The 27,331-nt window shown below is 36.8% G+C and overlaps 1 protein-coding gene across 1 annotated transcript in view; it reads left to right on the plus strand.

Annotated features, from left to right (window-relative positions):
* The window catches only part of CUL5 (cullin 5), an 82,613-nt gene that overhangs the window by 39,455 nt on the left and 15,827 nt on the right, over nt 1-27,331 (plus strand). Inside the window, exons 8-11 of the mRNA XM_004689075.2 lie at nt 12,766-12,859; nt 14,842-14,972; nt 15,237-15,344; nt 18,535-18,599. Coding sequence (XP_004689132.1) covers nt 12,766-12,859; nt 14,842-14,972; nt 15,237-15,344; nt 18,535-18,599 — 398 coding nt within the window. The remainder of the gene's footprint in view (nt 1-12,765; nt 12,860-14,841; nt 14,973-15,236; nt 15,345-18,534; nt 18,600-27,331) is intronic.

The following is a 27,331-nucleotide window of genomic DNA, read 5'->3' on the forward strand; positions in this document are numbered from 1 at the left end:
GTTTTAATGTGCATTTCCCTTATTACAAGTAATGATGAACATTTTTTTCCTATGCCTGTTTGTCATTTGCCTTTCCTCTGCATACTGGAACAAGAACAGACATACAGACCAATGGATTCAAATAGAAAACCCAGTTATAAAGCCACAGTTTTATGTACAAGTAATCTTTGACAACGGAGCAAAGAATATGCAATGGAACAAAGAAAATTTGTTCGACAAATGGTGCTAGGAAAACTGGGCTGCTATGTAGAAAAAAATAAAGCTAGATCATTACTTAACACCATACAGAAAAAACAACTAAAATGGATTAAAGAACTAGATGTAAGAACTGAAATCACAAATTATATAGAAGAAAATACTGGCAAAACACTACATGACATACACCTCAGTCACATCTTTAAAGATATATGACCCAAGCAAGGGTAGTGAAGGAAAGGATGAACTGCTGGATTTACATCAAATTAAATAGCTTCTGTAGAGCAAAAGAGACATTGCACAAAAGAAAGACATACCCCATGATTGGGTGAAAATTTTTGCACACAATACTAATGATAAAGGGTTGATCACAAAGATATACAGAGAGCTGACGAAATTCAACAAAAAGTGAACAACCCCATCAAAAAAATGGGCAGAATAGCTACAAAGATACTTCTCCAAAGAGAAAATGCAGACAGCCAACAGGCATATGAAAAAAATGTTCATTTTTTAAAAATTCATTTTCTTTAGCATTCAAGGCATCTGATTACACCATCTGCAAGTGATGTCATTTTTCTTAATATTAGTATCTCCTGTTTTCTCCAGTAGGCTAAATCTATTAATAGTTACTTTTAAGAAGCTGTTAAATAATTTGGGAATCCTCATCTCCTTCCATTATTTTTATGGGAAGGGAAGGTACTCACTTCTTCAGAATATTACCAAGAATGTATAGGTAAAGAGATAGGTAGGTAGAGAGCTCTATATACCTATCTTAGTCATAAAGCTAGTATTGTATTATGAAGCCATTATAGGTAGAGAGGTAGGTAGAGAGCTCTATATTCCTTTCGTAGTCATATAGCTAATATCGTATTATGGAGCAGTGCTAGAGGTATTTCCATTAAGATCTTCAAAAAGCCAACAGTGTCCACTATATCTGCTAATGTTTAACATTATATCAGAGGCTCTAGCTAAAGAAATTGATTAGATCTTCCCTGGCTGACTGAAGATTTATTTCTATTATGAATGACACAGTATCTTTCTGGTCCAGGAAGTTCATGATAGATCTCAACTACAGAAACAGATAGTGATTGGCATTTTTCACACTGGGAAGGTAACAGTACCTAAGACAGAAATTCAGAAAAAAAAATACATCTAAAATGTATAAGACATCACGGATCTTAATATTTAGAATCACAACCCATTTTTGAGGTAGCGAGATAACTGTGAAGCTGTCTGCAGCCACTGCAACATTAGTTCTATCCCCAGCCAGGGAGGTGACCCACGTGGCGCAGCAGACCTCTCTGGCTGTCTCACCCACTGTTCCCTACTATTCAGCAGTGTACTTCACTGATCTGCCTATTCTGCTCGCAACTCTGTCTCTGGTGAATCCATTCACCCTTCCACACCTCTGGCCTGTACTCCAGTTTTTATATGCTTAAATAAATCTTCTTAAAAAATGAACCCAAACTTAGACTTGTAAGACGTGGCTTCTACGAGAAGAAAAAGACCTTAAGTAAACAGCAAAAAGCACACAAGAACAGAATGAAGAAAAGTCAGGAGTCTGTAAAGGCCATTGTTGGTGCTGACAAAAAGAAATGTGTCTAGCAGTAAGATGGAGATTGGATAACAGAAGGAGTAAAGATTCTGTAGTGACTTTGTGGTTATGGTGATTGTGTGGATTTTTCATGAGAGAATTAATTAGACCTTTTATGATCTGACTATCAGCTGGAGCTGAAATGGGGTGGAAAGGGTCACAAAAAGCTGACAAGACAGAAGATTAGATGGAACGGCCACCCACCTGCCTGGGCTCTGACACCAAAAAGCCTCAAAAGGCCAAAAAACAAAACCAAGGACTATAGCAATACAACACCCAAACAATAGTGGCCTGTGGAGTATAGTCTAATAAAGGACAGTGCCTGATAAGAGGACAGGCCACTGTCAGTGGGTTCTCACCCATGCACACAATTGCCAGAGATCTGAGGCTCCAGGAACCACCACCATGGGGTTTATTTTACTAACGGGGAAACGAAGATCTTACTGTATCCAAAAGTGGCCCGCTATCAGTGATGGTCACTACTGGTCACTATGAGTGCTGGACAGTACTGAACAATAGTGATGGTCACTACTGGTCTCTCAGAGGCCATATCAGAAACACCCAGACCTAACAGCTCTGTGTGACACCAGGTCCAGGGCCTTTGGTGCTCCTCTTAGGCAACATCAGAGACAGAACGGAGGCCCAATCTGTGATAGTCCTTTGGCTTTTCTTCCCTCAGAGATCAGCTGCTGGATGCTTTTTTTTCTTCTTTTTTGGAGGCTGGAATCATTACCCTTTCTTAAGGTGTTGGTGTTGTCTCTCCTAAGGCTGGTGTCATTTCCTGGGCTGACAACGTCTCTTTCAGTGCTGGGGTCATCGTCTCTCCTCTTTCTATAGGAGCTGCTGCCATCTCTCTTTCAGCTCCCTTGGACCCTGGCTTATATATCTTCTTTTAGGGTGCCCCACCCACAAGTCTGAAGGAACGTTTCTTAGTCTTGCAGCTGATTGGACCATTTACCAATCCCTTCCACAACCCAGGAAATGTGCTTTATATAAAAGGCACCAAGGAACAACTGCTACAGCTGACTTGAGGGAGGCTGGGTTCTGGTAACAAAAGTCTGATTGGGCCATCAGCTCCAATCATCTCATAGCTAGCACCTGATTGGCCCATTCCAAAACCCAGTAAATACACTGCGACATAAAAGGCTGTTGAGGAGCAAGTGCTACAGCTGACAAAAAGGCAGTTACTGATCTCTGAGGAGCAACTACTACAACTCACTTGTGGTGGAACAGAAGATTGAAAGAACCACTGCTGCTGGCTCCCACTGCTGAGGCAGCTGGGATCCGGTAACAGAAGTATAAGAGTAAATAAAAGTAAAACTGTCTTAGGTTGGAGATGATGTAATGGTGTATCTGGAAAACTATAAAAAAAATCAATGGTAATACTAACTCATACAATAAAATAATTCAGTAAAGTATCAAGGCATAAAATTAACATATAAAAATCAATAGCCTTGGGGCACGCCCTGGTGGTGCAGCAGGTTAAAGTGCAGCACTATAAAATTATCTGCAGCACCAGTTTGATCCCTGGGCAAGGAAGTGACCCACCTCCCCACAAAGCAGACCTCCCCTTTCTCTCCCACTGCTTCCCTCGGTAGTGCATTTCAGTAATTTTGCCTCTTCTTCTCCCCACTCTGTCTCTGGTGAATCCTCTCACCCTGTACCCCAGTTCTTGTATGCATAAATAAATAACTTTTTAAAGAATGTGACTCAAAGTTTGCAAAGATGTCAGATCTCTCCTAAGTTATAAATTCTCCTAAGTTTATAAATTTACTGTATTACAATAAAAATAGCAACTACTGTATGAAGTTAGAAAGTTGATAACTAAAGGTCATATGGAAAAATAATCATGTACAGTTGAGAAAATATTGGTAAAGAAAAGTAGTTCTAATAGACATTAAAACGTACTGTACAAAACTAACATAGTTAAAATATGATGTTGACATTTACTCGAATAGACAGTGGACCAGGAAGTTAAAAGTATGATGTTGACATTTACTCGAATAGACAGTGGACCAGGAAGTCCAGAATTATGTATGAGAAAAGTTGAATCTTAAATCATTGGAGATATGTTGGACTTTAAAAAAAAAAGTGATGGGACAACTTGATAGCCATTTGGAAAAAGATAATTAAATGTGTATCATATACCATTGAGAAGTATAAATGGATCAGGGATTTAAATATTAAAATAAAAAATGAGGGCCCTCCCTGGTGGCGCAGCGCGCTAAAGCACAGCACTAAGAAGCTTAAGCCATTTCCGCCTGAGTTCGATTCCCGCCTGCCCTGGAGGAGATCCACATGGTGAGGCAGACCTCTCCTGACCCGCCCGCTGCTCCCCTCAGCAGTGTACTTCAGTTAATCTGCCTGTTCTGCTCCCCACTCTGTCTCTGGTGAATCCTCTCACCCTCTGCATCTCTGGCCTGTACCCCAGTTCTGTATGAATAAATAAATCTTTAAAAAAAAAAAATGAAAACATTCAAGTATTAACATTCAAGTATTAAGTGAGTTTCCTCTTTTACTTTGGTTTGGGGAGGGCTTTTTAAGGAATTTAGAATTGTGCGCCAATAAAAGAATATTGGTAGTTTTGCCAGGAAAGACAGCAACCTCATGGTACCCTCCTGGCTTCTCAGTAACTGGGTCCATTTGAAGATGGCCCCTGCCAATTCACAACAGGGGCATTAAGGAGTGTTTAAAAACTTAGAAGAGGACCCTCCCTGGTGGTGCAGTGAGTTAAAGCATAGCACTAAGAAGCTAAAGCCACTTCATCATGAGTTTGATCCCTGCCTGGTAGGTGACCCACATGGTACAGCAGACCTCTCCTGACCTGCCCGCTGCTCCCCTCAGCAGTGTACTTCCTTGATCTGCCTGTTCTGCTCTCCACTCTGTCTCGGGTGAAGCCTCTTAACCACCCCCGCACCTCTGGCCTGTACCCCAGTTCTGTATGCATAAATAAATAAATCTTTAAAAAAAAAGAACTTAGAAGGGACCCTCCTAGTGGCACAAGTTAAAACATAGTGTTATAAAGCTAACACAGTGTTATGAAGCTAACACAGTGTTATGAAGCTAACACAGCTAGAGCAGCTCGAGTTCGATCCCAGGCCAGGGAGATAACCCACATGGTGTGGCAGACCTCTCCTGTCTGGTCCACTGCTCCCCTCAGCAGTATTTTTCAGTTACTGTCTACTCTGCTCCCCATCTAGTCTCTGGTGTATCCTCTCGCCTTCCTGTACCTCTGGTCTGGACCCCAGTTCTTGTATGCATAAACTAATCTTAAAAAATATATAAATATTCAATAGAACATTTTTATAGTTTAAAAATATCTCCCAAAGATATTTTTAAGGATAAAATAGTAAGTTTATGATTGGGAACCTAAAATATATGATCTTATAAATTATTAAGGTTAATACTACCAGATGTAGGACATTCTGACATTATGTACTATTTGATATTTAAAGCTAAGAAAAACAATAGCATCTTTTTTCTAGTATTCTTGTTAAAAATGCATGATCTTCTGGGCCCTCCCTGGCTACATAGCGCAGTGGGTTAAAGCACAGTATTACAAAGCTATCTCAGCCACTGCAGCATGAGTCCCTAGCCAGAGGGGTGACCCACATGGCGTGGCAGACCTCTACTGACCCACCTGCTATATGTATAAATAAACCTCTTTTAAAAATGCATGATCTACTACTACTGAAAAAAGATTAATCAATCCAAATTAAGATACAGTCCAGAAAATATCTGATTAGCATTCTTTAAAACTGTTAGTATCATAACAGATTAAAAAAAGATAAAGGAACTGTCATATATTCCAGGAGATAAGCAGCACTAACAAGTAAATGCATTGTGGGCTTGTAGATAGGATCTTGGAATGGGAAAGAGATGTTAGTGAAAAGATGGTGAATTTTTAATACAGTATATAGCTGGTAAATTTTCTTGTACCAATATTATTACCCTTGTTTTTTAAAATTTTTTATTTATTTATACATACACAAGTGCGGTGCATACCAGTGGTGTGGGGGGCGGGAGGAGGCAGGAGAGGATTCACCAGAGACACAGTGGGGAGCAGAACAGGCAGATCTATTGAAATATACTGCTGAAGGGAGCAGCGGATGGGTCAGTAGAGGTCTGCCACGCTATGTGGGTCACCCCTCTGGCCAGGGATTGAACTCATGCTGCAGTGACTGCGATAGCCCACAGTGCTGTGCTTTATACCCATTGCACCCCCAGGGAGGGCCCTCTTACCCTTGTTTCAGTGTTGTACTGTAGTTTGTAAGATGTTATCAGGGGAAATGAAATGACTCTTGTATGGGCACTTTCTGCTATTTTACAACTTTTCTGGGGACTAAAATGAAAATAAAATATAACACACAACATGGATAAAACAAAATATTTGCATTTTTAGAGCTAATGTTCGCGTGGAGGTTTGAATTACAGATTAATGATCTTGGTGACAGATGGTGGTTATATAGAGTTGGCATCATAAGTAGTGGTATTTGGGGCATTTGGTTTTTGTTCTGTTTTTATTTTTTATGTTAACGCTGGTTTATAACACTGTTTATGATTCAGAGGTATAAGATCACAGCTCTTCATGTGTAAGTTACCAGACCTACCACCAAAGCACCCATAATTCATGTATGTTTTAGAGGTAGAACTAGTAGGTAGGTGCTATTATTCCTATTTTACAAATGAGAGCACTGAAATTCAGCGACTTATAGGAGAACACTCTGAAACAGCTGGAAAATGGTTTCACTGGGCCACAGCTGGGTCCTGAATTCCAAAGGATGCTGCTACATACTTGGAGCATATTAAGAAGATATGCAGTTTGGTAAATAATTTTTAATATGTGTATTGCACACACAGTTAGTTAGCATTCTTGGTTGTAAGAGACAAGAATCATCTCAGACCAAAAGGCAAATGCATTGATTTGTGTGAAGTCCAATGTGGAAATCTCTAGGGTACAATGAAAATTAATGAAATGTGGATTTGGAACTTCACCAGAACTTTCTAGGTTTGTGTTTTGTTGTTGTTGTTATTATTGCTGTTGGTCTATTTTATTATACTCTACAGCTGATAGACCTTTTTTGTTGAAGCAGGACCATGGGAGCTACAAGCCTAAAATGTGACACCTGTTTTGACTTGCCTGATTCTTATTGTTCCAACTTGGGTTTAAAAAAATCTAAATTTGGATCAAATGCTTCATGTTTAGTTGCCTTTGCACATACATGTGCACATCTCTAGTGCCAATGTATATGTGTTTGTTATAGGTGTACTGTAGTAATAGCTCACTTCTCCAGAGGACCACCTTGGCAACTTTGCAGTTCAGTGGAGAACCTGGAAATAAGTTAGTTGTGATAGGTGTACAGCCAAACAGTAGTTACTGATAGAAAAAAGTGAAAAAAAATTATATTAAGATAATTTGAAATTTGTTCTTGACTGTTAGATGACTTGATAGCCCTTTGATAGTCCCTGAGGATATTTAGTTAGTATTTATTATGCACCTAAAGTAGTCTTTTGCTAGTTTGAGATAATAAAGTAGATCTGAACCCTGTCTCCACAGTACTTGCCACTAGAATAATATGGACTTTTCATACAGTGAGTAGTGGAATAGAATGAATTAGTGGTGGCAAGTTTCACTCTTCCCAATCACCAGGCACTAATGGGGAGACAGTGTAGTGTTCAGGAGTATACAGGTTGGAATCAGGTGAGGATTTGAATTCCGTTATTATTTGGCACATTATTCAAATTTTGTAATCCTTGTTTTCCTAGCTGCAAAATGGGTTGATTCACAATTGTATATTTAAGTACTGAGTTTGGTGTGGTGGTTGTTTTTTTTTTAAAAAAACATTAGGGCTCTGATTTGGAGAAAGTTGCTCATTGATTCCAAGACAAATAGAAGCTGTTTTAAAGTCTTTGCAAAATACTGACTTTAAAAACTGAAGAAGCAACTATTTTATATATCATAGATTAATATTAAAGTAAGTACTTGTTAACTGACAGCATTTTAACCTATCAAGGGTGGTATCCAGAAAGGCAGAGTGAGTCAGTCTGTATAATTAGTTTAGAAGTGAAGCAAGAACCACTAGGTATACTAGTAGAAAAAGAAACATTAGCCAAACTAGAAATAGCAAGAGAACCTGATTTTTAAGAATAGCCTGCTACTCATAGAACAGGTTGATTCTTGAGAACATTACAAATAATTTTGTATAATTGAAGACCTAATAATGATAAAGTCAAGTCTGGGATAACTTCTAGCTCAACTCCTGTTTTACAGCCGAGGCAAAGCAAAATATTACTTATACTGTGTTACAAAACTGATGAAAATCAGAACTGTTCTTGTTGCATTTTACTGAAATTCGTGAAATAGGATTAATTGTTCAAATTCAGTACCACTGAAGACTCCACTGTATCACTTAGCTTCCCTGTCCAGCTTCATCTTCACAGACCTGTGCTGTTGATCATTCAACAAATACCAGGTGCTGCTGCATTTCATGGCAGCTATTTTTGAAGATTTTTTTTTTTTCAGTCTTGCTGTATAGGAAGGTAAATCATCAAGCATATTGATAGTTAAAGTATTTCACCTTTCAGACCTCTGGGGAGAGATTGCTATGGATTTAGAAGTTGTGCTCATCTCAGGCAAAATACAGGAGTTGGTGGCATATACAAAAAGTTTTTTCCTTCACGGAGACAGAAAGGGAATACAAGGTGAGAGAGATGGCTTATCACTGTTCTTTCCATTCAAGATGTATTTTTGAAATAACGTATATATATAGTGCTTTGGTAAATCATGGCAAAGAATACAAAAGAGGAATAACATGCTCTCTGCCCTCAAGGAACTGATCATGCTAAGACAAGAATCTTGAAATAAGGAGAAAACCATCAAGCAGTCTGCCTTTCTTTTTGCCTGCATAAAATGATTTTCTAAAGGATTTTCAATACACAGAAAACAATAGCATATTTATCCTCTATTTAATAAAAGCTTGTGATGAACATTTCAAGCACTTGCAGGCAGGAATAGCAAAAACTGTATAACAAACCTCACCCTCGCCCCCCCATATGTAAACCATAGATTGAACAATAACTATTTTGTCATGGTTGAGCCCTTTTTCCTATTTTTATTTCTTTTCGCTAGCATTTCAACAGTAATTTATAACTGTGCATTTTATGCTAAACACTTCCTTTTTACAACATTGTCATGCTTACATGTATTTCATCATATGTATGTACCAGAGGGTATGCAGCTTTTATAAGTTGCTGTGTAATACCGAATGATCTTCAGGAGTGTCGTAGTAACTCTTATTGTCATCAACAATGTTTATTTTAGCTGATGTGTGTTTTATCAGTTTATTAATTTTTGCTGGTTTCCTATTGTCAAATTTTTAAGGATTTTTATTACAGTTAAAAATTATTCAGGAGAGTGGGCATCTTTATTATGGACCATTTGTATTCTTTTGTGAGATCAGACTAATCATTCATAAACTTATTTTTACAATAGTATTTTATTTCCTAGCTCAGATTTTCAGAACTATTCATAATTTGATTCTGAGCTCTTTCTCTAACTTCATACTGTCCATCAGTAGTCATTCTACTAAGTAAGGGGTATTTCCTAACTCATGTACCTGTTCTATTCATGTCTCTGTTTTGGACTAATTTTTAAGTAACATTTTCCTTTTTTCCTTAATGTTTTAACTTTCTATTTTTTTCTTAATTTTTTTTTTCTTGCCTATCCATATCTTTCAGAGTCCTGGTAGCCCATATGCATGCAGTAAAGTAGACCCCAAACCTTTTATCCATTTTTTCTTATTTGAATTTCTACTCTGTTGTTTCTGCCATTTGATTTAGTAGTAGATCATAGACTGCTTGGTTAGTTTACTTGTCAAACAGCAGTTTGTGAGACTGAATACATAGCCATGGAGAGAACCTCTGTCCATGTGCAGTTTATAGTGCAGTAGTGATGCATTTATTTTGACTTCTTAGGGAGGTTGAACTTCTTTTCATGTAGTTCAGTATGTATGAAATATGCATTTGTGAGAGAGTTCCCAGCTGGGTTGTAAAATCATTTGAGGGTATAAATCATGTTTTATATTTCTCTGTTCCTTAAAGCACTTTGCTCAGTTTTGAGAATATAACCATTACTAAGAATATCTTGCTCTGTTAAAATGTAGTAACAAAAGTTGTAGGCAGTGGAATCAGGTACCAGTTTCCCATCACAGCGCACAGCCTTACCAACTAATTGTGCAACATTGCCAAATTCTTTACTTTTTCTATGCTTATTTGCTTGTGTTACATTTCTACTTCCTAATGTTGTCATGTGGGTTAAGTGAGGAAAGCATTCAGAATGATGTTTAGCATACAGTAATACTCATGAAAAGGTATCAGCTATTACAAGATTTTAACTTCTCAAGCCGGGAAGCTTCCGCAGCCTTTTGTGTCCTTAGTGCCTTTTATCTAAGCTGATAACAAATTCTACTTTTTAATTCAATATTCCTGTCAATTTAACCTTTAATTCTCATTGTAACACACAGTACAAAGCATGTTTTATATTGTGACTTAGTATATACTATGCTTATTTGTACATAAGTAAACAAAAGTTTTATGAAATAATATTCATTGTGATGTATGCCATATATACGCTAATACCACTTGTTCCCCTCCCCTTTTTTTTTAAGCTGGTCAAAGCCATTAAAGCTTAATTTACAACAAACAGTTTGAAATACACAGTTCTGCATTTTGAAATCTGCAAAATTTGACTACTGAACTAGATTGTATTCAAGTATAAATTTTCAATGAAAGAGAAAAGAGAGGTGAAGTGACAGGGACTTGGAACTTATTTCTGTGGCACTTTCTCTTCTCTATCAGTTATAGCCAGCTGTACCTATTGACGTCAACCTGACCTTGCTGCTGAAGGTGAGAGTGTTGAGTTTTGCCTATTCCCAGATTTGGGGTAGAGTGAGATCTCTCAGGAGTTTCCTACCTTGGTGAGGCAGAGATGTCTCATCCACTTTGTATCTGTATTATTTTTCTTACGACAGACACCAATGTACATGAATTGAATTTAGCATAATTCTCAGAGAAGGACCTGAAAAAACTTTTATTATGGACTTTCTTTATTATACTACAATAGTGGAATGAATCATGATTACCTAAATTGAACTCCAGTAGTAATCAACATTATATCAATTCCAAGAAGATTTTTTAAAAAAGATTTATTTATGCATACAAGAGCTGAGGTACAAGCCAGAGGTGCAGGGGTGAGAGGATTCATTAGAGACAGTGGGGAACAGAATAGGCAAATTGACTGAAATACACTGCTGAGGGGAGCAATGGGTGAGACAGGGGAGGTCTGCTGTTGCCAGGTGGGTCACCTCCCTGGCCGGGAATTAAACTCATGCTGCAGTGGCTGCAGATAGCTTCATAGAGTTGTGCTTTATTTAACCCCTTGCACCACCAGGGAGGCCCCCCAAGAGGACTTTTTAACACACAAGACAAATATAATTCACTTCCTTAATACAGATAAGTTATTTTGTTTTTAAGAAGATATATGCCAGCTTTAGTGTATCTTGCTGTAGTAGTTCCAATCTATTTTGAGACCTAATGGATGAGTAAGTAATTATATTATACTACGGAGCAGGAATGGGAGCGTCTTTTGCCCCATTTAGGACATTTTACTGAAGGACTCCTAGAACACTGGCGTTGGTCTTTTTTTTTTTTTTTTTGGATTATTTCAACAGCCTCCTTTATCATTTTCCCTACCACCATTTCACACCAGCTCTCTTGCTGTTCTTAGGCTGACCCTTGGGAAATTGGGAAGTAGAAGCTCTTTACCTTTATCCTCTTTATAAAACCTTTGATATTTCCTGGCTCTTGCCTGTCTTTCTAGCTTTCTTTCCCACTATCTGTTGTTTAGAGGCTACTCAGTCCACTTTAAGATATATAATTATTTTTTCAAGAACCAATATAGATAGTATCTTGTAGGTATGACATTTTTAACTACTATGAACAAATAATTCCTTTGCTGATTTTTGCTTGATTGTGTGTGTGTGTGTGTGTGTGTGTGTATGTGTGTGAGTTACTATTGGGTTGTTGGAAAAGTCATGACATTTTTACTTGAAAAACATAGAAAAAATATATCATGACTTTTCCAACAACACACTATTTTACTTAGTTGTGTCTATCCATTTATGTATGTCTTCTTCCTACCCTCTTTTAGAAGGTGCCCTCCTCCAAAGTAGGGGTTATATCTCTCATATACATACTCTCTTATGTCTCCTAACCACATTGTTGGTGCCCAAGTGGTAGGTATCCAGTGATAGTTGGTTGAATGAATGTATTCATACTGTTATAATTTGAGTCTAATTTTGTTAGGTTCTCTCCACGTAAGAAAAGGTTATCAAGTTTGTTTTTTCATTTGTACATTTTTTTTTAAAGATTTATTTATTTATTCATATAGAGCTGGGGTACAGGCCAGAGATGCGGAGGGTGAGAGGATTCACCAGAGACAGAGTAGGGTACAGAACAGGCAGATCTACAAAGTACACTGCTGAGGGGAGCAGCGGGCGGATCAGGAGAGGTCTGCGGCGCCCTGTGGTCTCCTCCGGGGTAGGCGGGAATCGAACTCATGCGGAAGTGGCTTTAGCTTCTCAGTGCTGTGCTTTAACCTGCTGCACCACCAGGGAGGGCCCATTTGTACATTTTTACTTACCCCCTTGGAGACTTTTGTTAAAATTTCCAAAGAGAACCTAAGTTCTGCAGTGTTTTCCTTAGGGGGTTGAAATATACTTTGGTAAACTAGTTTAGAGTATCCACCTTCAACAATTCTGTAATAAAGGTAAGTAAAATTACTTTCATTGTATTTAATTTTTTTGCTATAGTTAAACAGTACAATTTAATGGAGCTATAGAAAGCAAAGTAGAATGGAGCAGATTTGTGCTTACTTGTGCTCTTAGTCAATTTGTTGACCAATTTGTGGTGTATTTCAGCTCATGGAATGCTGTGTAAATGCCCTGGTGACATCATTTAAAGAGACTATCTTAGCAGAGTGCCAAGGCATGATCAAGCGAAATGAAACTGAAAGTAGGTAAAACATCACATCAACTTCTTACAGTCTTTTCAGAAGGCATTTTTGAAGCAGATAAATTGTTAGATTAATAAGTTGTTAGATTATTGTTATATCTGTTACTATAAATTCTACTTAAGTGATTTAGTATTTTGCTTGGTTAAAGTTACATTTATAAGCTTTTATTTTAAGCATTTTCAGCACTTAGGTATCAATACTGTTGTGAGTGTGCGCATCTGTGTGAGATTTCAATTTTTTTATTAAGTGTAGGACTCTAACATTTAAAGGCTGATTTTTTAAAAAAGATTTGTTTTATTTATTTATGCATACAAGAGTTAGGGTGTAGACCAGAGGTGGGGGTGGTAAGAGGATTCATCAGAGAGTGAGTGAGGAGAATAGGCAGATTGACTGAAATACTCTGCTGAGAGGATCATTGGGCAAGACAGGAGAGGTCTCCTGTGCCATGTGGGTTACTCCCTAGCGGGGATCAAACTCATGCTGTAGTGACTGCCAGTAGCTTCGTAGTGCTGAGACTGAATACCTTGGGCCATCAGAGAGGCTCTAAGGCTAATTTAAATTTAAAACTTAGGGGTGCCTCCCTGTAGGCATAGGGCTTAAGTTTCAGCGCTATACTGCTATCATCACTTTCACCTCTGTGGCCTGAATTTGAACCTCGACCACGGAGCTATCCCACATAGCACAGCAGACTTCTCCTGTCTTGCCTGCTGCTCCCCTCAGCAGTGGATTTCAGTAGATTTGCTTGTTCTGTTCCCTATTCTGTCTCTGGTGAATCTTCTTAATGCCCTACATCTCTGGCTTTCACCCAGTTCTTCTATGTATAAATAAATAAATCTTTTTTAAAAATAGGCAAGTATCAATTTTTTAAAAAATTAACGTGGTATAGGATAGAACTCTGTATTTAGCACTGTGTTAACAATTATCCCTTTTCCCAAAAATACTTTACAGTTTAAAATTTCTGAGCTGTATTGTTTTTTAATTACCTAAAAGTTTTTCTTAATTAAGGTAAATATGGGTATATAGCAAGTACATTACAACCAAAAAGAAAATTAGTGAAGTTTACCGACATTTCTGCTATCCAGAGAGAGATACCCATACTGAACATTTTGACATATTGCTGTCCAGCTTTCATGTGTGTTATTTCAAAGTCCTATTATGTTTCAGCTCAATTAGTTCATACATTCTTTTAATGTAGTTATATAGCAGAAAGCACACAACGTAGAAGGATAAATGAAACGTTTGTGCTTCTGCTTCCAAAGCTAAGTAGTTATGTCTGACTGTGTCCTCCCTTCCAAAGGATTTATTTAATGACAACCTGTTCTTTATGGGAAGATTATGATGAAGGTTATGTAAATAGTATATATAACATAAGAGTGTGCTTTTATTGGACTATGGTGGTGGCACATGGGTGATTTGGTGATGGGAAGCCCATGGTATTACAACTGAGAAAAAGGCACAAAATGATATAAAAATAAACTATTATATTATTAAAAAAAAAGAATGTGCTTTTATAAAGTGAAAAATTCTTTATGAATCCAATTTATCTTTTATAATTATTACTCTGAACACTATAACTGTTTTTTACTCCTTGACATGGTTGTGTATTTGACATTGTATCTACTTTATAAATGTACTATTCTGTATAAACTCACTTCCTAGAATAAAAAATGTTCCATTGTGTTTGAGTTCATTTGATTCACCTTTTAAGTGTAGGGTTTGCAAAGCGTGATCACTTTTAAATTTAGTTCTTTTAGAAATAATTTCTATCTGAAAATTATCATTTTTTTCAATCTGATGATCTGTAATTGCCGTAACAACCCCTAAACTAATTGTATCCACAACATAATACCATTAACAATTTCCAACTAATATTTCTCCACACTGTTATTATCATAAACATGCTATGCCCATGATATAAAATCAAAGAAAAGATTTATTTTAATAAATGGCATCATTACCTGAGTGTGTTCTATCCTTTCAGAATTACATTTAATGTTTTCATTGATGGACAAAGTTCCTAATGGGATAGAGCCAATGTTGAAAGACTTGGAGGAGCATATCATTAGTGCTGGCCTGGCAGATATGGTAGCAGCTGCTGAAACTATTACTACTGTAAGTTTTCTTCAATGGCAGTGATAGATGTATGTGAAAGGGATTTTTTTTTTTAATCCAGGACTGGGTATTTAATATAGTAATTGATGGCATATCAGTAATATTGGAGCACCTTTAGATTTTCAGAAAAAAAGAATCAAGGAAAATATTTCCAAAAGTTAAAATGGTAGTTAATAAATATAATAAAATTGTATGTATGTATTCTCATTGTTTTTAATCATTTTATTTCTAAAAACTAAATTGATAAAATAATTTTGTTTCCAGGACTCTGAAAAATATGTTGAGCAGTTACTTACACTGTTTAATAGATTTAGTAAACTTGTCAAAGAAGCTTTTCAAGATGATCCACGATTTCTCACTGCAAGAGATAAGGTAAGTATTCCTGTGTAGTAACAGTACTGTCATCCTTCACTATTAAGGAGTTTGTTTTATTATGCTACTAAATTACCAGCTTAAAAACTACTTTTTCCCCATCAATGGAGGCTAGCTATGTTAATTTTTCTTTGGTAAGCATTGATTAAGTCTGTGAACTACAGTTTAGCTAGAAAGTTGCTTTCTTCCTCATTTTTCAGAGAATGCCTTTGAATATTTGATTATTGAATTCCTGTTCATCCTTACTTAAGACCCAAGTCCAATTACAGCTCTCAACTTCTTTGATTGCCCTGCACTGCCCTAGCCCCAGCCCCATTCATGCCCCCAGAATTGATTGCTCTGCACTCTTTTTTTTCATAGGGTTCCTGTGAGAGCTATGTTCAATCTATCCTTCTTCACATACATCTTTTTCCATCCTGTATGGGATAATGATAATGTAACTTAGTATTATCCTTAGAGTTGTATCTTTCAAATACCACACCTATCACTAGAAATTGCCATTAGCTTTTCCCCCTCTTCCTTACCTTTCATTATTTCCCAAGTTAGATTTTTTTCCCCTTTGGCTCTAAACAGATAATCAACTTTCTTCAGTTAAATAAATAGAGGGGAGGCTGAGGAAAGGTATTGAAGGGGTTGTATGGGATTATTGAGATCATTTGAAACATAAATTGAGTGGCCTACTGAGGCTTTATTTGAGGCCATGTTTGATTTAAAATTGAAGGTGCTGAAGAAAAAAGTCATGTTTTTGTCTGAGGGACGATTGTTCCAGCCAGAGGGGAGAACAGGTGAAAAGACTCCAAGAGGGCCTCCCTGGTGGCACAAGGGGTTAAGAGGCAGCACTGTAAAGCTATCCTATAAAGCTATCCACAGCCACTGCAGCACGAGTTTGATCCCCAGCCAGGGAGGTGACCCACATGTATTCAATCCCTGGCCAGGGAGCTGATTCACATGGTGCAGCAGACTTCTCCTATCCTGCCCACTACTCTTCTCAGCAGTGTGTTTCAGTAGATCTGCCTGTTCTGGGCCACTCTGTCTCTCTCACCCCCCACATCTCTGGCCTATATGCCAGCCCTTGTATGCATAAATAAATAAACCTTAAAAAAAAAAGAAAAGAAAATGCTCTAAAGCAGAAATAAAATTGCCATGTTCTGGGAGCTAAGAAGAAAGAGGTCTTGGTGACCACAGAGGGTTGACTGAGGGGAGAATAGTAGGAACTGAAGTCAAAGAGGCAACAGGAGGCAGATGATAAGATCTAAGCCATGGTAAGGAATTTGGTTTCACTCTCAGGAGGATGGAAAATCATTGAAAGATTTTGAACAGAATGATATGAGCTGACTTACATTTTAACAGTATCACCTGTCTGCTGCAAAAAGAATAGACTGAAGGGGTGGGGCAAGAGAAGCAAGAATATCACTTAAGAACCTTTTTAACTAATTCAATTAAGTAATGATAGAAGCTTGACCCAGAGATACATGGTAGAAACCATCAAAAGTGGTTGGATTCTTATTGTTGTTATGAAAGTAGACTATACAGGGTTTGCTAGTGAATCAGTGTAAAATGTGATAGAAGACTTGTTCAGGATGTGACACTTAGGGTTTTATTCTGGTTAGTTAGACTACTATCTGTGCTATTGTGGACAGCTCTAGGAGAAGCAAGTTTTGGGAAGATGGTTAAAGAGAGATTAGGATCTTGGTTCTTGACCAGTTATTAAATATCCACACGGCAGTGTCAAATCTAGAGCTTAAGAGAGGGAATGTGTCTGGAAAAGTAAGTTTGGGAGCTTCAGTGTGTGGAGGTACTTATAGCACTAATACTGGCCAAAATCACCAGTTATGAGTGAAGATAGAAAAGAGAAAGTACCCAGGGCCTTTATGGTAGCAGAAGAGGTTAAGTGTCAGCACTATGAAGCTATCAGCAGCCACTGCAGTGTGTATTCAATTTCTGGCCATGGAGCTGACTCACATGGTGCAGCAGACCTCTCCTGTCTCCTGTGTTCCTCTTATCAGTGTAATTCAGTAGATCTGCCTGTACTGCTCCCCACTCTGTCTCTGGTGGATCCTCTCACTCCCTGCATCTTTGGCTTGTACCCCAAATCTTCTATGTAAAAATAAATAAAATCCTTTAAAAAAAGAAAAAGAGAAAGCACCCAACCTCGGCCCTGGATGTTCTAAATTTACTTTTCAGAAAGGTCAGGTCTCTCTTGAGGAGAGAGGATGAGTAATATGACAGAAAGAATACAAGACAAATAGGAAACGCACTTTCAGGGAATGGGATGATCTGCTGTTTTAAAATGCTGCTGATAGATAAGATGGGGATTAACCTTTATCTTCATTATGGAGTTTGTGAATGACTTTGACAAGGATTAGGTGGACTAGTGTATTGAAAGCCTGATTCCAGTAGTTTCCTGTAAGAATGGCAGTAAAGAAATTGTAGAACAGCAAGTTAGATCTTTCTTCCTAAGTTTAGCTTAAAGGGAAGAAAAGAAATTCTGGGGCAGTAGCTGAAAGGGAACAAAGCCAAAAATTTTTAAGATACGAAGAATTACAATATGTTTGTATACTGGGGCTACAGAAACAATGATGAGGAATAAAGTTAATGATGTGGGCGAAATAGAGAATTCTGACTTCTTCAGTTTTCTCCATGAAGTAGGAAGCCATATCAGCTGAGAGTATATATGACAGAGGAAATACTATAGTTTTGAAAAGAAAAGCAATGGTATGGAGATATAAACTGGGAGAATGTGCAGACAGGAGGAGATAGAATAGTTACAAGGCAGCAGTAAGATCTATCCTTCTTGCTAATAATAGTTATAACATGGCAAGGAACGTTGTAAAGCCATTGACTTGGGCCTTCCTGGTGGCATAGGGGCTAAGTCTCAGCTTGATCATGCTGTCACTGCTGTGGTTTGAGTTCAGTCCCCGCCCTGCTGCTCCCCTTCACAGTGTATTTCAGTAAGTCTACTTGTTATTCCCCCCCCCACCTCTAGCCTGAGCCCCAGTTCTTGTATGCATAAATAAATAAAAATAAAGCATAAGAAAATAAAGTCATTGCCTTGAAAAAATCCAGGCCAGATAACATCATTAAAAATTAAAACTAATTCATCATTTCAATGTGTTTTTGAGGTTGTAACAATTTAACTGTATTTTAATATAGAAATAATGTTCATTATTTCACTTGAAATTATTTGCAGGCATATAAGGCAGTTGTTAATGATGCTACCATATTTAAACTTGAATTACCTTTGAAGCAAAAAGGGTAAGTTTTAAAAATTCACTGTTTAATACTCTTAAATTTTTGGAACATAATCTGTTACTGAGTATTAGCAAGGTACTATTTGCCCTTGTCCTATTAGTTTTTTTGGTTTGTTTTGATTTTAGTTTTAGTTTTGTTTACTTTTATGATTTTTGTTTTCTTTGATTATTAAAATCTCTTAGCTTTAAATTGTAAATTGACTTGTTACCCTTAATGGCCAAAGTTTATTGGTCATTAAAGATGACCTTTTTTTTTTTTTTTTAAGTGTAATATTATTTTGTTATTTTTGTCACTCTTCTTCCCACATTTGAAAATGCAGGCGTCACAATTTTTCCTTCTCCTTTTCCTACTAAACTTATACACTTTTGAAATATAAAGCAAAAAATTCTGACTTTTTTACAATTCCTCCTTGATTATTTTTCCTTCCTTTTTAGCCACTAGGGTTACTTTATTACCTATATAAGCATAGACTATGACTCATTTCACCATTATGCTAGAAAAAGAAAGTAAATTTTAATGTAGACTTTTATATTACCAGTTAAAAAACTGTTCTCATTGGTAAAATGAAATTACTTGTGCTAAGTACTGTTACAGAAAATCTGAATCAGAATTTAATGAAATGTTAATAAATCTGAGCTAGTTAATTGTATCCTCAGTAGCACTAAAGGTTAGATGGAAGTATCTTTTGATGTATGTTCTAAGAATTGTGCTTTTAAACCAATTTTATTCATAATACTAAAATATTTGAAAAATAACATTTCTTACTAAGGCAAATTTTTGAATTTTATTCTAATCATTTTGTCAATTTTGAACTCTGTAAGTGAAGAACACCTGGGTCACATGATGCTATAGTAGTTGTCATACTTAGAAGGGCATTTATTGTATACTGTTTAAACTGTGAGTTACACGCACTGAACTACTACTTGGAGATCTCTTCATAATGAATATATAATTAGTCTTCCTCATACTCCCATGCCACCCAAATAAGAATCTTTCCTAATCTCCCGGTTCTCTACCAGTCAGCTTTTTAAATCTTTACTCCCTAAACATTTCAGCAAACAGTCTTTGATGAATTTGGTGTTTATTTAGATTTGAGGGAAAATTTATAATCATTTGCATAAATCTCAAGTATATAGTGTTGTGAGATTTGACAAAGACCCATAGCTCTCTTGGACCTCCCTGATAATGCAAGAGGTAAAGTCTCAGTACTGTGAAACTATCCATAGCCATTGCAAAACAAGTTTGATCCTCACCAGGGAACTGACCCACATGGCACAGCAGACCTCTCCTGTCTTGCCCGCTGCTCCGCTCAGCAGTGTATTTCAGTGGATCTGCCTGTTTGCTCCCTACTCTGTCTCTGGTAAATCCTCTCACCCACTGCACCTCTGGCCTGTACCCACGTTCTTGTATGCATAAGTAAAAAGATAGTTAAAAAAAGAAAGAAAAGATGTACAATACCTTCATCACTCTTGAGTTACCTCAGTCTAGACAGTCCCACCCATACCTCCTTTTAGAGGTATCTGTTGTTCCAGTTATTTCAAACAGATTATTTTGCTTGATTTAGGACTTCATATAAGTGAATCATATATACTTATTTGTGTAACACTTCTTTCAGTTTACCTTAGGGTTTTTGAGGTTCATTCATGTTATATGCCATATATACATAACACATTGGTTTGTTTTCAAAAGTGATTGTCCTGCTGACAAAGTATGACCCAGCTGACCCCCATTCTCATCAATTCTCATTCAGTGTTATCAATCACTGTAATTTTAGTCATTCTGGGTTTTGTACTGGTATCTTACTATAGTTTTAATTCCCATTTCACTTATGACTATTAATGTTGAATTTTTAAAATTTATTTATTGATACTACATTTTCCTTTATGACATGGCTACTCAAATTTTTTACCTTTTTTTGAGGGTTTTCTTTTTTATTATAAGCTATAAGAATTAGGAGTCTCCTGGTGGCTCAGGGGTTAAAGACAGTGCTATCAAGCTGTCAGCAGCTACGGCAGCATGTGTTCGATCCCCGGCCAGGGAGCTGACCCACATAGCACAGTGGTCTCTCCTATTTTGCCTGCTGCTCCCTTTAGTAGTGTATTTTTTTTTTTAAAGATTTATTTATTTGTGCATACAGAACTGGGGTACAGGCCAGAGGCTCAGGGGCGGCGAGAGGCTTCACCAGAGACAGAGTGGGGAGCAGAACAGGCAGATCAACGAAGTGCACTGCTGAGGGGAGCAGCGGGCGGGTCAGGAGAGGTCTGCCACGCCATGTGGTCACCTCCGGGGCAGGCGGGAATCGAACTTATGCACAAGTGGCTTTAGATTCTCAGTGCTGTGCTTTAACCCGCTGCGCCACCAGGGAGGGCCCAGCAGTGTATTTTTTAAGTAGATGTGCCTGTACTGCTCCCCACTTTGTTTTGTGAATACTGTCAGCTCTTGCACCTCTGGCCAACACCTCAGTTGTTGAATGTATAAACAAATAAATATTTATTAAAACAAACTCTTAAGAATTTTTATTATAATCCTATAATAATTATTATCTATCCTGTATATAGATTCTATGTAGGTTGTATGCTCTTCTTTTCTGGTTTTTGCTTTCTTTGTTCTATCTAAAAATCCTCGATCTACCTCTGTTCCAAAGACATAAAGATAATCTTTTTTTTTCCTCTAGAAACTTTATAATTTTAGCTTTGACTCTTAGATCTCAGGTCTGTCTTAATGTTTATGTATAAAATAAGTTAGTGGTTAAATTTCATATTTTTCCCATGTGAAGAGCATGTGGTTTCAGCACATTTAGTGGGAATACTTTGTATTCCCTCCTATGTTGGTCATAAATCAAGGGACTTTAAAATGTGGGTGTATTTCTAGACTTCCTATTCTATTATGTTGATTTATTTGGCTATCCTTAGGTGATTACTATCTAATCCCGATTAATGTATTTCTGTGGTAAATTTTGAAGTCAGGTAGTATGGTTATGTTCTTTTTTTCCATGCATGCTTTTGATATTCTAGGTTTTTGCTAGTATATGAAATAGCTGACATACTTTTATATTTTGACATTATACCCTGTTGCTTGTTGAAATTATTAGTTCTAGTAGTTGTTTGTAAATTTCAAGTATCTTATGTAAACTCACATGTAGTATGTGACTAGAAGCAGGTCGAGGGCCCTGCCTGGTTGCTCAATGGGTTAGGACACAGCACTGCAAGCTAGCCACAGCTTCTTCAGTGCAAGTTCGATCCCAGTCCAGGGAGGTGATCCACATGGCATGGCAGACCTCTCCTGTCTCTCCTGCTGCTCTGCTCAGCAGTATATTTTGTTGATCTGACTGTTCTACTCCCCACTCTGTCTGTGGTGAAACCTCTCACTGCCCCTGCACTTTAGGCTTGTTCTGCATGCATAAATAAATAAAACTTAAAAAAAAAAAGAAAGAAAACAGCTTTATTTCTTCCTTTCTCATCTTTATACACTTCTTTTTCTTGTCTGGGTATACTGGCTCAGATCATAGTGTTTAATAGACATGGGCATCCTCTCCCTTTTTGTCATGCTTGGGCTGGAAAACCTTTGATATTTCATCAAGTGCAAAGTTAGCTGAAGGTTTTCCATAGGTGTTCTGAATTAAATTATCCTTTATTTGTAATTTGCTAAAAGTCTTGGTAATTAATAAGTTTGGGCATTTATTAAATATCTCTTATGTATTGAAATAATCACAAAGTTTTCTTCTTTTTAATGTGGTGAAGTGCATTGTATTTTTAATGAGCGTTTAACCAATATTGAACTGCTAGAATATACCCTATTTAAAGATACATTCTTTTTATACCCCTGGAATAACATCATTAATGTTTTGTTAATTTTTTTTCCTCTGTATTCATGAAGGATGTGCCTCTTTCTCATTTTTGTGTCTTTTACAGTTTTCATTTTTGGTATCAGGATTATGCTGGCCTAATAAAAAGGATTGGGAATTATCCCCTCCTTTTGTATGTTCTAAAAGAATTAATAAAATTGCTATTACAGCATCTTTAAGTGTTTGATGGAATTTATAAATAAAATCATCTGAGCTTGGAGTTTTCCTTATGAGCAAATATTAATCAGATGTTCAATTACTTTAATAGATATAAGGCTATTCAGCTTTATTTACTCAAGCTTTACTTGTGCTCTTCAAAGAATTTGTTCATTTCTCTTAAGTTGTCAAATTTGTGTACATAAGGTTGTAGGTGCTATTCCTTACTATTTTTTTCTCTTTGAAGTTAATCATTCCGAGTACACTAATGTATATTTTCTATAAATATAATTACAATATAACTATCAAAACCAGGAAATTGATTTTGATACATACTGCTCTCTAAACCTCAGAGGATTTCATTTTCATTATTGAGCACATTTTACTCAGCGAAAGGACACAGTGCAAAACCTTGTGTTGAATTTAGTTGTTACAGCTCTTTGGTTTCCTTTTGCTGGAGCTCCTAAGAGGCTCTCTCTTTGACTCCCAAGACTCACACTTTTGGTAATTGCTACCAGTTTTGTAAAGTGTCCCTTGTTTTGAATTAATCTGAGGTTTCCTTATTGTTACTTTCGGGTTTTCATCAGGTGAAATTTTGTTTTTCTCATTGCCTCTTATCTGTAAGTGCATGATTTTGATTTATCCCATTACTGATTTACTTATTTTGATCATTTCATTGAGTTGGTATCTGCCAGACTTCTTCACTGCAAATTTATTACTTTTCTCTTTGTAATTAAGTATTTTCTATCAGTGTTTTAAAACCATGTCAGGATCCCAGTGCTCATCAGATTTTCTATAGAAACATTCATTTATCATATCAGTATGGGTTCATGGTTTCCTGTTTTAACCAGTAAATTATAATTTATTGTTAACTCTTATTTAGTCTTTTTAAATTATGCTAGACTTTGCTAGTGGGAACTTTTTTTTTGGGTTCATGTGGTTGGAAAATCTTTTTGGCACATGAGTATTTCCAGACTCATTTTCTTCTCTCCCTTACCTGGGCTCAGAATCAGCCATTTTCTCACAAAATTCATAGGTCCTTTTACTGGACAAGATCTGATGCTTGGTATATTTATTTTAATGGGTTTCACTTCTCCCAGGCTTTCTTAGAAGGCAGACATAAGGCTGCATTCATGCATTTACAGCTGCAGTGCCCACCTGGTTTCTTTGTGGGTGCATTCATCACCTTACTGAAGCTGTGACTCCCCAAGCTGGGCCACCACTACACAGATTTCCTTCCTTATCTTCTGGAACCTTATTCCCTCCCATTGTGCCATCCCTGCATGGATACCCTTCTTCCCTATTTGATTTCTCATACACTATCTCTGGCCATTTCTTCCTGTCACACACCCTTGCCTGTTGGGGCTTAACCACCTAATGCTCTGGGCCCTGTCACTCCATGCCAGGCTACAACTTTGCATGGATGACCCTTTAATTTTGCTGAAGCTTCCGTACCCTTGGTATGGAAATTACATTGTAAATTGAATTACTTTTTTAATTTCCTTTTGAATTATTTGATGTTGGCATATAAAAACACAACTGATTCCTATGTATTGATCTTGTACTAGGTAACTTTCCTGATTTCATTCATTAGCTCTAGTAACTTCTTTGTATAAATACAAAGTAATGTGCTCCCTAAGATATTTTTACTTCTCTCTTTCAATTTGGGTGCCTTTTATTTTTCTTACTTTATTATTCCAACTAGAATTTTGAGGACAGTGGTAGACTGCAGTGGACAGAACTTTCTCCTTCCTAACTTTTAGAGAATAGTCTGCCTTTCAACACTGTTAGCTATGGGTTTTTTTTAATCTCTATTATTAATAGGAGCATGATGCCATCTGGTAGATGTACCTTACTTTATTTAATTGAACCTCTTGCCACATTAAGTGGTTTATGATATTTTGATATTACTAGTAGTGCTCCAGAGATTAATGTTGTATCGTGTCATTGGATGTTAGTGAAGTGTTTGTATCATCTTGATTCCTAGAAGTGGGTATTTCTTGATTTCGCTTTAACTGAGGATTTCTAGCTGTTTTCCTTGAGAAGTAGGTAAGAATCTCAGTTTGGTTCCAGCTAAGCATTACTGCTAAGATAGGAGAGTTTGTGGTGGTCATGCAGGACAGGAATATTTTCCAGTGAGGGCTCAGGAGGGCCATCCCCTAGATTCTGATTAGAATTAACTACTAATTCTACTGACTAGAATTAGAATTTCTAATGAAAACTGGAACTCAGTCTTGAGCCAGCTGAGTTCCTGACTGGAATTAAATGAGTGGCCCCTTATGTAGCAGAGCAAAGGCAGAACTCACTCTTAATGGAAGAGAGCGTCATATGGTGAGTCTGTGATTCTTTATGCACTTGTGTTCATTATCCACTACAGCATTGCTTATCTTCTGAAAGCAGAGAAAGGCATGATCCACTGAGAGACAAAATATTTTAGTGCAGACTTAGATGATCACAATTTTGGAGTTAGCAGATAAAAACTTGAAAATACTTTAAATTACTAGCTTAACCACAGTGATATGCCACTCATAACTATACAGCCATCAACAAATATGGATGAGACTCTGGGGAGACTGGAATCATACACAGTCGGTATTTTGGAAATAGTTTGGTAGTTCTTAAATAAGTTGAACAGAGTTACTACATAATACAACAGTTCTGCTCCTGGGCTTATACTCAAGAGAAATGAAAATCTTGTATGTGAATGTTTATAGCAATATTGTTCTTAATAGCCAAAAAATGAAAACAGCGCAAATTATCTGGTAACTGGATAAATAAAATGTATATCCATACAATGGAATTTTATTTAACCAAAAAAAAAATAAAAATAAAAAAGAATGGAATTCTAATACATGAGGCTGTAATGCTATGTGAAATAAGCCAGATACCAAAACAAATTTTTGAAATTTCTGGGTAAATCCATTGAGACAAAGGTAAAGTAGACACTACCAAGGACTGGGGTTGGTGAATGGGAGTTATTGTTTAATGTGTATAGATGGGGTTTTTGTTATATAATAAAAAATGTCTGGCTGTAGATAGTGTTGATATTTGCAGAACTTTGTGAATGTACTTGATGCCACTGATTTAAACACTCCCAAGTATACAATAATATTTTTTTGTTTTTTTAAAAGATTTATTTATTTATGCTTGCAGAACTGGGGTACAGGCCAGAGATGTGAGTGAGAGGATTCACCAGTACAGAGTGGGGAACAGAACAGGCAGATCTACTGAAACATACTGCTGAATGGAGCAGTAAGCGATCAGGAGAGGTCTGCCACACCCAATGATAATTGTTTTTTAAACCACAATAAAAAGTGTTTTGTTTTTTTTTTAAAGAAATGAACAGATACAGATTAACCTTGAAAACATACCTAGTATAAGAAGTCAGTCACAAAAGATCATAGAGATCATGTATTATAAGATTATATTTATGTGAGACTTCCCAAATAAGGAAATCCATGATGATAGAAAATAGGTTAATTATTCCCAGGGACTGGAAGTATTCCCATGGCTAGACAGTGGGATTTGATTGCTAAGGAATAAAGAATTCTTTTTGTAATAATGAAAATATTTTAAAGTTTTATTATGATTGTTGCATAACCTTGTGACATAGTAACAGCACTGAATTGTTAACTTTAAATGAATGCAGTGAAGATTATATGAATTATATTTCAGTAATAATAAGCTTGAAGTGATAAAATAATAATACATATTATTGGGCAAATGGGTGGAAATTGTTACCTGAGAAAATGTAAATATAGCAATATATAATTGTAATCAGAAAACAGAAAAGAGGGTATAAATTGATGAACAATACCAGGTCTTAGGTTCAGGAATTTCTTTAAATACCTATAAAATACAAACAGGTTAAAATATAAATAAAACATGGCCCTCCCTGGTGGCACAATGTGTTAGGACATAGCACTGTGAAGCAAGCCACAGCAGCTTCAGTACAAGTTCAATCCCTGACCCCAGAGCTGACCCACATGGCACAGCAGACCTCTCCTGTCTTGCCCGCTGCTCTCCTCAGCAGTGTACTTCATCGATCTGCCTATTCTGCTCCCCACTCTGTCTCTGGTGAATCCTCTCACTGCTCCTGCACCTCTGGCCTATTCCCCAGTTCGGTATGCATAAATAAATATAATTTTTTTAAAAAAATACAAATAAAATCATTCCTAGGTGCATCATAGTAACATTCCTAAGAACATCATAGTAAAATAAAATAGCTAAAAACTGAGAACAAAACAAACTAAAGCAGTGGTGATGAGGGGATGGGTTGGAGAATGATCTACTACCTTTAAAGAATCAGCAGTGAATGGTTGATAGCTGTCATCTGAATAGGTGGAATTAGAGGAAGGTTGCTAAACCATTGAGTTGGGCAGGACTAAGCATTGACAATGCTAGTAGATTGGTGAAAAGATATGAAAAGATAAATTCTTGTGAAAGAAGTTACTGGTTTTCAGATTGTCATATGTCCACTTCAAGAGATGTAGAAACTTTTTCTTAGAATATTTCATGGATAGTTGTAAGGAAATAATTTTGAATCCTTAGCTTCCATATCTACTCTTTTCTAAAATGGAGATTTCTGATGGATAGTCTCACTGAAAATTTTCCTTTCCAATTCTTTCATAATTACTTTCCCCTCGTTTGCCAAGAAAACTTACTAAACAAGGGTTAAGACCTGATTCATGCAAAGAGGTGGGGGCAGAAGGAACTAACATGACCTTTAACCCAG

This window comes from Condylura cristata, unplaced genomic scaffold, assembly GCF_000260355.1.
Source record: "Condylura cristata isolate star-nosed mole 26May11 unplaced genomic scaffold, ConCri1.0 scaffold00025, whole genome shotgun sequence".
NCBI classification, from domain to species: Eukaryota; Metazoa; Chordata; class Mammalia; order Eulipotyphla; family Talpidae; genus Condylura; species Condylura cristata.